The sequence below is a fragment of the Python bivittatus genome, unplaced genomic scaffold (genome assembly GCF_059951505.1).
Source record: "Python bivittatus isolate LINGU-HERP-01145 unplaced genomic scaffold, Pbiv_v1 ctg000340_np1212, whole genome shotgun sequence".
NCBI classification, from domain to species: Eukaryota; Metazoa; Chordata; class Lepidosauria; order Squamata; family Pythonidae; genus Python; species Python bivittatus.
In genome coordinates, this window is record NW_028277056.1 from 31,483,680 (window position 1) to 31,497,719 (window position 14,040).

The 14,040-nt window shown below is 39.2% G+C and overlaps 1 protein-coding gene across 1 annotated transcript in view; it reads right to left on the reverse strand.

The window, feature by feature from the left end:
* IMPG2 (interphotoreceptor matrix proteoglycan 2) overlaps positions 1-14,040 on the reverse strand; it is a 43,724-nt gene that overhangs the window by 19,938 nt on the left and 9,746 nt on the right. Inside the window, exons 4-5 of the mRNA XM_025172922.2 lie at positions 6,696-6,727; positions 6,571-6,594 (exon numbers count right to left, since the gene is read on the reverse strand). Of these exons, the coding sequence (XP_025028690.2) occupies positions 6,571-6,594; positions 6,696-6,727 (56 nt within the window). The remainder of the gene's footprint in view (positions 1-6,570; positions 6,595-6,695; positions 6,728-14,040) is intronic.

A 14,040-nucleotide genomic window follows, 5' to 3' on the forward strand; every position in this document is an offset into this window, starting at 1 on the left:
AGCTAAAGGAATGTTTTAAACTTAAAGCAAAGAGCATAGCCTGTGTCTGATACTATTTAACATTTTGTTGTATTTGTCAAAATCCTGAGAAGAAATCTTACAGAAATTGAGATAACTAGATGTTATCTATTTATAAATAGATGCTTCATTTTGAAATCAATGATGCCACCTCAGAACACAAGCTGAACTATTGAACTGCCTCAGTTTTTCCCATAAGAGTTAAGATATATTACAATTATAAACTTGAGAGACCTTTAACTTATTTACAAAATGAATATTTTTATGAAGCCTAAGACAAAACATAGAGACTTGAATATTCCTGATAACATCCATAAGCAAATATATGTAGAAAGATGTCCTTTTGTTTTATTTTATTTGACCTTTTATCAGAATCTTTTATCTACAAATTAACAAAAAAACTGGGGAATGGAAGATATGATGTGCAGTTACAGCTGTGAAAGCCAATGGTTCAGTGGGGAAAAAAAGATTCAGGAGACTAAGGTTACATAATTCAATTAAGATTTAAGTCCAAGCAAACCAATCAGAATAAAATAAAGCCCTAATATTCAGCATTACTGAAAGACCAAGTGTGACAAGCAGTAGATACAAGATAAGCCTGGGTTTGGAATATGCTCTTTGACTGAAGAGGCAGGAACTCAACTGACTGGAGGAAAAAGAACCTACACTGAAAACTTGCCATATTACATTTACGCTTGCATACTGACTTTGTTTTTCTTGAACTCCCTAATTACTATCCCAGTTCACTTTGTTCAAGAAAAACAAAGCCAGTTTTTCAAATGAATGTGAAATGAACTGAATAGATCTTTATCAAAGGCATTTTTTTCCCCTGAAACAAATACAAATATATTATCCTTACATGACATTCTAAGATGCTGTTCTAAGCTTTAGGAATTACAGTGGTTGAGTTGGCATTATTTTTATGTATTTATTTTATTTATATTTCAAATTTAGATATTGCCCATCTCACAAAAAAGTTACTCTGGGCGATTCACAATAAAACAACAATAAATATTAATTAAAATACAATAAAAACAATATAAAAATACAGTAAAAATGGAATAAAACTAAACACACATGCAAATAATAATATCTTCCAGGATGTTGATTATCAGTAAGATGTATCAGGAGTATCTTCAAGGTGCTAGCCAGCTCCAGGGTTGGTTGCCCCTTTTTTCGCCCCATGCCAGTTGGTAGAGCCAGGTCTTGACTGCTTTCCGGAAGAACAAGAGTGTTGGGGCCTGCCTCACCTCTGGGGGAACAGTATTCCATAGGGCATGGGCCAAAGCAGAGAAGGCTCTCTTTCGGGACCCCACCAGTCAACATTCTTTCATCAATGAGGTCTCCAGCATACCCTCTCTGCCTGACTGGGTGGGATGGGTGGATACAATGGGGGTAAGACGGTCCCTCAGGTAACCCGGTCCCATCCCATGTAGGGCTTTAAAGGTGATAACCAACATCTTGAATTGGACCCGGAAGCAAACTGGGACCCAATGCAGCTCATGCAGCAAAGGTATAACATGTGCCATCTCTGGGGCACCTAAAATTGCCTGTGCAGCTGCATTTTGAACCAGCTGAAGCTTCTGGATACTTTTCAAGGGTAGCCCCATGTAGAGCGCATTGCAATAGTCTATGCAGGAGATGACCATGGCATGAATGACTGACTGGAGGGACTCCTGATCCAGAAAAGGGCATAACTGGTGCACAACACATAGTTAGTTGAGCAAAGGCCCTCCTGGCCACAACTGCCACCTGCTCTTTGAGCAGGAGTCTTGAGTCCAGGAGGACCCCCAGATTACGCACTGGTTCTGTCCGGGGTAGTGCAACCCCATCCAGAACCCAAAATGGTAAACTTCCGGATACAGAGGAGCCCCCAACTCACAGCTACTCCATCTTACCAGGGTTCAGCTGAAGCCTATTGTTCCCCATCCAGACCCCCAAAGCCTCCAGGCACTGCGAAAGGGTAGTCACAGCATCATTCAGATCACCTGGGATAGAGATGTATAACTGGATATCATCTGCAATATTGATGATACTTCATTCCATGGTGGCAGACGATCTCGCCCAGTGGTTTCATGTACTGTAGATGTTAAAAAGGAGCAGGGAAAGTACCGAACCACGCAGACTCCACAAAGGAGGGGCCTCTTGCTCCCTGTCAACACTGATTGGGACCGGCCTTGGAGGAAGGAGGTGAACCAGTGCAAAACTATGCCACCCACCCCCAACTCCCCAAGCCAACCCAAAAGGATACCATGGTCAATGGTATTGAAAGCTGTTGAGAGGTCAAGAACAGCAAGGATGGATGCACTACCCCCATCCCGCTCCCGCCAGAGATCATCCAAGAGTGCAACCAGTGCTGTTTCAGTCCCAAATCTGGGCCTGAAACCCGACTGAAAAGAGTCCAGATAATCCATTTCATCTGGGTTCTCTGGAGCTGCAGCACTACCACCTTCTCAACCACCTTCCCTAAAAAGGGAAGGTAGGAGACTGGACAAAAATGGTCCAGTACGGTGGGATCCAGTGATGGTTTCTTGAGGAGGGGGTGTACCACTGCCTCTTTAAAGGCCACTGGAAACACTCCCTCTCTCAAGGATGAATTCACCATTGCCTCGACCCACCCACATGTCACCTCCCGAGCTGCCTTAACCAGCCAGGAAGGGCATGGATCTAATTGACAGGTGGTGGCATTTACAGCCCAGAGGACCCTGTCCACTTCCTCAGGTCCAACAGGATCAAACTGTTCCCAGATAACAGGGTAAGTACATACCCCAGGCATCTCCACAGGCCATGCCACATGCTTGGCATCCAACTGGGAACATATCTGAGCAATTTTATCCACCAGATGCCCAGAAAACTCCTCTGCACGGCCCTGTATATGGGTCACTGGGCCCATCTTTCCCAGAAGAGATTGAGTGATCTTAAACAGGGCCGCTGGGCAGCATTCTGTGGATGCAATAGGAGTGGAGAATTGTTAGCATTTCGCCACTCTTACCGCCACAAGGTAGGCCTTAATAGTGGCTCTAGCCTGTGTTCGGTCGGATTCCATCCTTATTTTCCTCCAGCGGCGCTCTAGATACCTCTTAATCCTTTTCAGAACCCTCAACTCCTCCGTAAACCATGGGGAGTATCGGGCTCAGTTGGTCAAGAGAGGTTGCATGGGCGTGATCTTGTCCAAGGCCTCAGCCACCTTCCTATTCCAGGTGGCAGCCAGGGCCTCCGCTGGACCCTGCAGCAGATCCTCAGGTATATTCCCCAGCTCCCTCCGGAATCCCATCAGTTGTGTCCATCAGTTGCCGGGGGTGGACCAATCGAGTGGGTCCTGCCTCCCTGCAGAGTGGGGTGGCATAGGAGAATCTCAAGGCCACCAGGGCATGTTCAGACCATGACAGGGGGAACAGATGTAATTCTCCCTTCAGATCACATTGCCACTGTTCAGACAAGAAAATCATGTCTGGTGTGAGACCACTGTCCCAAGTTCGGTCGTGAATAATCTGGGACAGGCCCGTGGCTGCCATGGTAGCCATGAACTCCTGGCCTGCCTCCCAGGCATGTCCCAGAGATGGCAGATTAAAGTCCCGCAGAACCTTAAGTCTGGGGAACTCCACCGCCAGCCCCAAGACTGCCTCCAGCAGCTCAGGCAGGGAGGTTGCTACGCAGCAGGGAGGCTGGTACAGAAGCAACAATCCCAACTGTTCTTGCGATCCCAGCTTCAGGAACAGGGTCTCACAACTGGCCACTTGTGGAGCAGCACCCCTGAAGGCCAATAGAGAGTCTCAGTAATACATGCCAGGTCGGCCCGCTCCCGATCAAATGACATATAAGGGGGGGGACCTTGTTGTTAACTAACCTGGCATTAAGAAGCAGCAGCCAGAAGCCAGGGCCACCATGGATCTGTTCTCTGGAGCCTGGGTCTGAGTCCAGAGGGCTGGAACAAGCCACCAGTAGCAAACACCAGGAACACCTTCCCTGAAAGCGGCCCACCCTCTGACTCCCATCATAACATCCCTCCCTAACTTCCCCAGAGCCTCCATTTCCCCCCAATCTCCAACCTCCGGTTTCCCTGATTAGGGGGCCCTCCATCCAGCCATACCCCAACACACGCCTCAATCAATCAGAGAGTGGTGGTGGGCTCCTCGGCACTTCAGCTACTGCTCTCAGTGCCATCGGAGCCCTAACCCTCACCCCCTTCATACACTATCACCCACTGTGCCCCCTTCACTGGCCTCTCTCACTAGCCAGCAAGGAGTACCCAATCTACTTTCCCTCCCTCCCAACTCTCACTCATGGGGGGCAAGTATCCTCACAACACTCACACCCACATTCACATTATTGATTCACCCTTGGGCTCCCCTCCCTGTCTCTCACACTAGGGAGGGGCACCCCAACTCTCACACATAGGAGGGACCCCTGCCCACCTCTGCTCCAAGTTTATTTTGGCCAAGAACTCTTATTATGTATAGAATCTACAGCTCTGCTCTTTATGATGTCACAAGACATGTTTTGGCCTGTGCCCAAAAGTCCACTTGACATAGCAACTGCACATTTCTTCATTTTTCATTGCATGGATACAGGTAGTACAAAACAACTTTGGTTCAGTGTAAATAAACTTATGTCCCCATATATCTGAATAAGAAAAAAGCATAGAAATGGGAAGTGGCTACATTAAAGTTATTTTTTTCTTCTGACTTTTTAAATTCTCTAGCTGCTCTTTGAAAAAGAACAGCTTTTACTGTCATGTTTAATAAAAAGCAGTACAGTATGCTGACATCTAAATAAAGTCTGAGCTCCCTAATTACTATTCCAGTTCACTGTTTTTCAGAATGTCTCAACTTGGAAAGAACCCCTGACATTCTTCTACTTCTCTGGGAATGTAACACTCATTCAATTTCAGTACTTGGGGATACATATTTCAGTGTTTCAAAACAAACTTTATATTATAAAAATGTCTTCTGAAATTACCTGACATTGTTTGTGGCATATGAACTGTGATCATTTTCAACAAGTCTTTGAATTGTTCTTGTACTTATGAGGCAGGCCACAGATTGCTCAAATCTTTATGATCAAGATTGAAAAACTCCAGAATTGTTAAGTCAAATGATGCCAAAAATATGGATTTTGAATAATGAAATAATAAATGCTAGGGTCAAACAGGAATGATTTTGCAAATATTTGTACCTTGAAATGTGAAATTTGTCAACATATTTAAACTTCAGTTTGGTTAGAAATGTTATTTTGCACGTAACTTATATTATAGCCTGCCCTTTCCCAAAACTGTGAGGTGGACAACATTTTTTCCATTGATTTAAGTTTAGCCCAGCTCTGACCACTAATAAAAATTCAAAGTACATTTTACAAATCTTTCCTCTCTCCCCTTTCCCCCAAAAGTCCTGTACACATGCCCAGGCTAAAACAGAAGGCTCTCAGTGCTACCAATCAAGACACTGAAAACTATATTTTTCATTCCTGAATGGATTTTACTGTACAGGAAGAGAGATAGAAGAAATTATAAAAACACATGGAAGAATTACTATAGAAAACAGCAGCCTAATAAATCAATGATTAGATTTTTTATGGATGGTCAAACATCAAAGGTGTCCCTTTCAAAGTTATGGGTTCCCTATGAATGTAAGAAGTCTAATTTTCTTGATTTTCAATTATATCATTGGGTACCAATAGCAGAGAATACGTGTAGCTCAGGGTTGAACTGTGGAGTCCTTTGGGTTCTCTGAGCTTGGCTGAAGATGTTACCTAGCTGGGTAACAAAACGTTTGCAAGAAAACAACCAAGCTCAGAGAACCCCAAGGACTCCATCATTGGGTACATTTGATAACCTCTATAATAAAATGAAAATGATTATGATTATGTACTATTATGGTCCAATTGGAGAGCTATTATTTGATACCTTTGAAAACTTGGCAAGTGCTTTGTTCTAAATATACTAGGTTGGTGTTATAAATATGACCTAAAAATGGGTTATCCTTAATCAGCTAATTATTAATGATACTAGAAAGATTACAAAAAGTATGTAACTTGCTAAAAAGAACTGGATGGCATTCAGCTAACATATTTGTTATGCCTTTTGTTTGGCTTTTGGAGAATTTGTTAAAAAATGGTTAAAGATGTAATAAATGCCCAAAATTTATATCTCAGTGACTTGGAAAAGATGGAATTATGGTTATTGGTGTTTGCTGAAAGTTTGTTTTTCCTAGACTATGAAAATCACCTAACCATGACATCAAGCCTAGGATAGCTAAATCAATGTTTATAGCTGCAAACTGCAGCTTAACTATGTTTCTTATGGCTCCCAAAAAACATATCCATTCTGAATTTTTTATAAAAGCTAAATGCATAACCAATAGCCAAGGCTTTTTCCAAACCTCAAGCAAGATAAAAATGCTTTGAGCTTTGCATGTTGGACCAACTCTGCCTGTTGACGATTCTGGAAGTGCTTTTCAGTGCTTACAAAATGTATTTTTAAGAGCCTGGAATTCTAACTGAACCCAGATAATAGGAAGTAAGTAAGTTGTGAAGCTTTAAAGAAGTTTGACTTACCCACAGGACAAATCACTACAGGAACTGACAAGAAATCAAAACAGCACAATAAAGATAAATCATGGAAACAACGTTTCTTACTTCTTACAACATATTGTAAAATATAGAACAATGTAGATACTCACCCACCCATTGCTTCTTTAGTGTAGGACAATTTCTAGAAAAATAGAAAATCACATTTTAAATATATAACTGCATTTTGCAAATTTAGGTGCTATATTTGATATCCTTGATTCTGCCATACCCATTCATTCTTATTTATTCATAAAAACATACAAAAGAAAGCCTCCAGTACTGAAGTTCATAGAAATAGAAACGTCAATTCCCATAGATGCTTAAGTTTAATAGCCACATTACTGGGGAGGAGGGCTATGCAAGACTTCAGATTAAAGGTCCAGCTCTAACACTTAAAAAGGGTGTGGAGCTTCAGTTGCACAGTCATAGCACCAGCCTGACTTTTCCTTGAACCCCCCACTGCAGATGTCCCTGCACCAGGATCCAAAGCTGAATTTCATTCCCATAACAAACAACTAACATTTGTTCAAAAAATTTAGAGGATTTTAGAGAGATGTTTATATTCTAGATATGCAGGGCACATCTAGATTACCATATTCTATAATGTGTTTATCTTGAAGTGAATTGCTTTCATTTTATATTTTTCCTATGTTGATAGTTGCCTTAGCTGCTTGGACCAAAGGTGAAATATAAATTAAATAAATATATGAAGTATGTTTCTTCACAAATAATGTGTTAATATGCAGTGTGCTGATTCAGATTAATTGGTATGTTTAATTAAAGGAAATTCCATAGATGTTATTAGTGTTAAGGCAGACAATCATTAGGCAGACCATCTTTCTTAATTCCAGGTATTGAAAAATAGGCACTGGACACTCTGAATAGGCATTATGGGTTCTAAGGCAAATTAGAGAAGGGTTGGGGATTTGAAATATTAAATTTAGTATTTTCTTTGGTTTCTTGGATAAGATTAAGTGTTCTTTATGTTTGCTTTTATTATGTGCCCCAAGCATTCAAAATGGAACAATCAAGCTAAATAAAGACATTAGGCATAAACATTGCCAATAAGAAATCATAAAGCAACACTCGCATGCATGCCATTTATACTATTGGGAAGATAGGATGCTAAACGTAGCACTAATATGATTAGATATATTAGCATGCATTGTTCTGGGAATTTTATAGACTATTTATAATGTTCTTATTATTTAATAGGCATACTTATGAATGGGTTCCCTGCCTAAAGGGAGAAATTCATTGGGAGAAATAAAATGACGTGTCAGTGAGCAGTTGAGTTGAGAGTACAACACTACCAATTAATACATTTGTGGAAAAGTGCCAATAATTATTTTCATTTTATTTTATTTCCTTACTGGTAAGGGTGGAGTTTATGGCTGATAAGTGAAAATTAATGGGGGGAAATTAACATATTTTCAGGGGAGGAAAAACAATAGTTTGAATTTTCAAGTACTGCAGTTGAGGTGGCGCCCAACAGGCATCTCATATAGCAAATTAGTATTAGCTTCTGAATGACTGCAGAAACGAAAAATCAACTAGAAACTTTCCTGGATAAGGAAAAAAACCTATACAAAATCTGCCAAAATATTAGTTAGTCACTGACCAGTATATCTCTCTTCCAGCCATGGAAAACCTTATATTACAAGCAGATTTAGGCAGTGGGATGTACGTGCAAGTTTAAGGGATAATATATTAACAGCATAAACATTGCAATGGGAATGGCTGATGTCTGAAACATTGTTGCATCTTTATCACATATTTTAAATAAAGAAATAAGTAAAATGCATAAAGTTAGAAGTGTTTCTGGACATTGCCCTTTGAAATGATTTGTTCATATGGTGGCTCTGGCTGGCCAATCAGTATGAATGTTATTCCAATACATTTCTGTGTTTTATACTTTTATAAAGTAACCACTGAATTCATATTCACCAAATATTAAATATCCACTTGTTTTGCAGCTGTCTGTGATCTATCTCCACTTCAGCCTACACTTTGTTGGATTAGAACATTGTTTCTCAAGCTTGGCAACTTTAAGAGGTGTGGAATTAAACTCCCAGAATTCCCCAGCCAGCCATATTGAAGTCCACACCTCTTAAAGTTGCCAAGATTAGAAGGAGTAAACTTTAAAATATGGGGGGGGGGGGACCCTCAATTAACCCAGGACACATCTCTCACTCTAAATCACTTAGGCAGCTGATCTGATCAAGACCAGCAGGCTTAAAATAACACTTACTAGAAGTGTTTGGGTTAGATGGTAAACATAAGTATGCTGTCACCTTGGATACAGTGGGATTAGACATTCACTCCTGGTGTCTGGTTTTAGGATTTGAGCAGATTATTTTTACAGAGACCACAAACAACCCAAAGAACCAGAAATACTGATATTCTATTCTGGACTTGGAAGCATTATTGCTGCATCGTAAGACTAAATGCAAATGATATATGTTACAGCAGGAAGTTATAATTCTCTTCAGCAGCCTGGTATGGTTCTGATATGTTGGAACCATTCCACATGAACAAATTTAGTTTACATAACTGGATTGTAGTTTATAACATTTGCAGTATGCCATATCTTTCTGTCTCTTTGAAATCTGTGGATGGATGAACTTAAAAAAAAACAAACTAGGCTTCATTCAATAGGTATGTGTTGATGAAATTGCTCCCATTATTTGCCTCACAACAGCACTGAATGAACACAGGTTTAGTTTTTTCTGATTTCATAAAATATAATCCCAATACTCATTTAGAAGCCTTTACGAAAGATTGTCTATATTTTTTTAAAAAGTCAAATGCTACTAGAAGCACATATTATACAATTATTATATGTGCCTTTAGCAAATACATTCACTAAGTTTCTCCAAACTTTTCATTTAAAAAACTACTTTAAAATTGTAACTATCACTGCAGCCTTAACAAAAGATTATCATAGATATTTCTATATAATTTTATGGAGCTGCTTAAAATAACTACTTCCCTAATTAGGCTTTTATATTTGTACAACTTTTGGAAAACTGTTACATATATACATAATATCCCTTTACAAATACAGTGGATTTCATTTGATATCATACAGTTTATAAGAGCAATTAATTTGTTGAGTTCAACCTTTTCTATACTTCCTTGCCACACAGGATCCTCAGAAAAAAATGACTCTAACATTAATGAACAAAGAAGAAAAAAATCAAAGGAAATATCAGGGCATGGAATCATTTCTGGAATTTGCAGAAAAGAACATTAAAACACAGCACTCCGTTCAACAACCTATAATTCATTTAGCCCCAATTGCCCATTGATTAAATCAAATATATTATGTCAGAACACAACAGCAGATTTATTATTGAAATGTATAGTACTAAAAAAGCTAATTAACATTAAATAATGCCAAGCCAGCTTTGATTATTTATTCTTTGTCAGTATTCAGCTAAATCAAGAATAATTCTAGCTGGCTTGACATCATTTAATTAGTTCTTTAAGGAGCTTATGGCTCTAAACTTGCAACTTAGGTGCCAGGCACAAGCTTCATAACACCTGAGTTAATTAAAAATAATGCAGCATGGTGAGCCCCTGTATTAGCATCTCTTTTTACCATTGATGAACCTGACTGCATTTTCAAGGATTGGGGTCTAGGAGGCATCTTTAATGTAAATTTAGAGACTGGCTGGAACAGGAATGATTACTTCAGGGAAGGTCACTCTACAACTGACCAGGGACTCATATTTCAACATCTTATTAAGAAATATACTTCCCAGAGTACCACTATGTGCAGTCTTTATTGATCTTAAGGCAGCATTTCATTTCATCTCTTGGACCAAACTATAGTACAAGTTGTACAATACCACCATTGATCACGGACTGCTATTTCATATTTCTGCAGTACATGAAAAAACATCAGTCAGAGTAAGATGTCTCCAAGAAACCTGATAGCACCCATTCCAACTCCTAAGGATATACAACAAGTCTGTATATTAGCACATCTTTTATTCAATTTCTATATAAATGGTATGGTAGACAAGCTTTTTTCAGTTTCATGCAAAACTTATGTACAGGGTCAGGAAGCTACATTATGGGCACAACATGGCAAACAGACTGTCTGCAGTTTGGCAAAGGAGTGAGACAAGGGTGTGTACTTTTCCATTTTTTGTTCAATCTATATGCTGAATATATTTATATTAAAGAAAGCTGGATTGGAAGAAGATGAGTATGGTTTTAAAATTGGAGGAAGTAACATCAGTAACTTGCCCTATGCTGATGACATTTCTCTGATAGCCAAAAATGCAAAGGATCTGCAAGCTCTAGTAAAAGTCAAGGAGCACAGGGAAAAAAATGGGATTTAAGTATAAAGAAGAGCAAAATAATGACAACAGGCACAACAATCAGCCTTAGAATGAAGATATTGAAGTGGTGGATAGCTTCTGCCTTTTAGGCTCACCATCAATAGTAAAGGAGCAAGCAGCCAAGAGATACACCAAGACTAGTATTTGGTACAGTAGCCATTTAAAGATATTCAGATATCTTTAAAGATATTTAAAGCCTAAATATTTAAAGATATTCAGGTTCTGTGATGTGTCTATACCTGCAAAGATAGAATAGTTCAAGCAAAGGTATTCCCTGTGACATTCTATGAAAGTGAAATTTGAACTTTGAAGAAGCTGGATAGAAATTGACATTTTAAACTTTGGTGTTGGAGTAAACTCCTGAGAATACCATGGATAGCCAAGAAAACAAATGGATCATTGAACAAATCAACCCAGAGTTCTGACCAGAGACACAAATGACTAGATCAAATTATCCTACTTCAGACACATTATGCAAAGATCTAGCTCTCTGGAGAAGGTTCTAATGCTGGAAAAGATCGAAGGAAAGAGAAGAAGAGGCTGACCAACAGCAAAGTGGATGGGCTTAGTTACAATGGCAATGGGTGCAGCATTGGAAGACCTGAAGGATCAGGGTAGGGACAGATTGTCATGGAGAAAAACCTACCTGTGTGGCTGCTAAGGGTAGACACTGACACTTCAATCAATCACACAATCAAGCAATCAGACCAGTTTATAAACTCGATTTTCCATCAACTAAACTGGCAGAGAGACATACTGCTCTACTGCTGTATGCAGATGATGCAGTAATCTTCTCAAGAACCTTACTGGACTTAAGACAGTCTTGAATGCCTTTGTACAGCATTCTAAAGACAACCAATTGGAAATTAATCACTCCAAAATCAAAATTATGACATTTGCTAATAAGCCCAAAAGTCTATCCTGGTCTCTTAACAGCAATGTTATTGAACAGGTACTATGCTTTAAATACCTGGGGATGGTCCTCCAGCTAATGGAAACAAAAAGGTTCATTCTGTTAAGAAAATGTTCATAAGAGTGCAGCAGCTCTTCTGCTATTTCAGGGGAGGCCTATATATGCCTGCAATATATTAAGCTTTTTGGAACCAAGCCTCTAGCACAATTACTATATAGAAACTTACACTCTAATTACTCATCTTCTGAAGAACATAACAGGATTTACTAATTGAAAAATGTGCAATTCCTGCTTTCTAACATTAATCCTGAGATTACACGTAATTTAGCTAGGTCCTATGCAGCTGCATATAAAATAAGACATATGGTAAATATACAGCTGAATCCAACTGAACATGGTTAGCCAGATATGGTTTATTCTCATTTAAGATTGTTTTTTTTCCCCTATTGTTCTTTTAAATGGAATGTGTGCTTTGTTTCATACTTACCTTGCTAGTCATTATATTATAATCTTGCTGGGTTTGCCAGAATGTTATTCATAAACTACAATCCTGACATTCTTTTTAGTTGATTTTACTGCTTTATTTAGTGGCACTTACCTTAATTTTTTAGTTTCATTATAACTTTATTCTATATTATTCTGATTCTTTTTTTTTTTATCTGCACTCAATCGTGACCGATTCTGCGGCAACTGCCTGGATGAGTCCCTGCAGTTTTCAAGGCAAGGTGTTTCGGAAGTGGTTTGCCATTGCCTCCCGGAAGTGGTTCGCCATTGCCTCCTTCCTAGAGCAGAGCCCAGCTGGCGACCGCAGGGGGCAGGGTTTCTGTTGCTTCGTGCCTTTTTTGGGAGTACGCAGCTTCCGCGTTTCCGGCAACTGGTCCCGTCTCCCGTGCAAGGCACCGCCAGCATTTTTCCTCCCACCGGGGTGAGAGTACCCATTTATCTACTCATGGAAGTTTTTGAGCTGCTGGGTTGGCAGAAGCTGGGGAGGAGACAGGAGCTTACTCTGCCGCGCGGAGCTGGGCTCGAACCGCTGAAGTGTCGCCCATTTCTGGCTGGCAACTTTCAGCGTCATTAAGCCACTGTGCCACCACATCCCACTTCTGATTCATTAGTCTTACCTTTTTCTATTCCTAACATTCTTTGTATGTACCCTTTTTATTTATTTTAATCCTACCTGTCTAGCCTATGTATTTATACCAACAGAAGAGAATATATGTAGCTCATGGCTGAGCTGTGGAGTCCTTGGTGATCTCTGAGCTTGGTTGTTTGCAGATGTTTCATTATCCAACTAGGTAACATCAGTGCAGGTAAGTGTGGGGTTTGCCCCTATTTATATATGGTAGGGCTATTGTATTTAAACAGAGAGCAAACTGCACACTCACTCACACTATATTACCTAGTTGGGTAATGAAACATCTGCAAACAAACAAACAAGCTCAGAGAGCACCAAGGACTCCTTAGGTATTTATAGTTATGTTTGCCTCATGATCTGCTTTGTGCTGATTAATAACTGTAATAAAGATTGATGATGATTTAGCTGCATTCTTGTGATCAAAGCTGAAATATATCTACAACTTTCTTTCTTTCATGATTTATTTTTCATCACTTGTTACTTGGTATTTGCAAAGCGACATCCAGTGTAATTTTAGGCAAATTAAATAAATACTAAAAAATTTAAAAATAAAAACAATAAATTTTAAGAAATATTTCACATTAGATGGCAGGTGCTAATTCTCCAAGGCCTGAAAACTCTGAAATTACTTTTATCGTGTCCGGTATGTTAAGGGAGAAGATGCAGGTAATTGGTTTAATAGACTAATGAATAAAAAATAGAATGAAATAACAGAATAATTGAAACAGCAGTTTCAAAAAAGTTCAGTCCTTTGTTCTTGAACTGATATTTGGGCACTGTAAATATATCAGTTTGGAAATGATGAATTTGGTATTTATAAAACAAACATGGCTATTAGAGCTCAATATAAACTTAAAACTAGAAATTAGAACTGTCAGCTTGTTCCTACTTCACTTGAAGTAAAATCTCATTGAACTCAATAGTATTTATTCCAAGCAGATATGAATAAGGATGCAAAAAACAAAATAAGCAAACACCAAAAAGTCTTCCACCATATAGCAATATTCTTATGTTCACTACCACTGAAGCTACGTCCAGCTGATATTCTCTTAAGC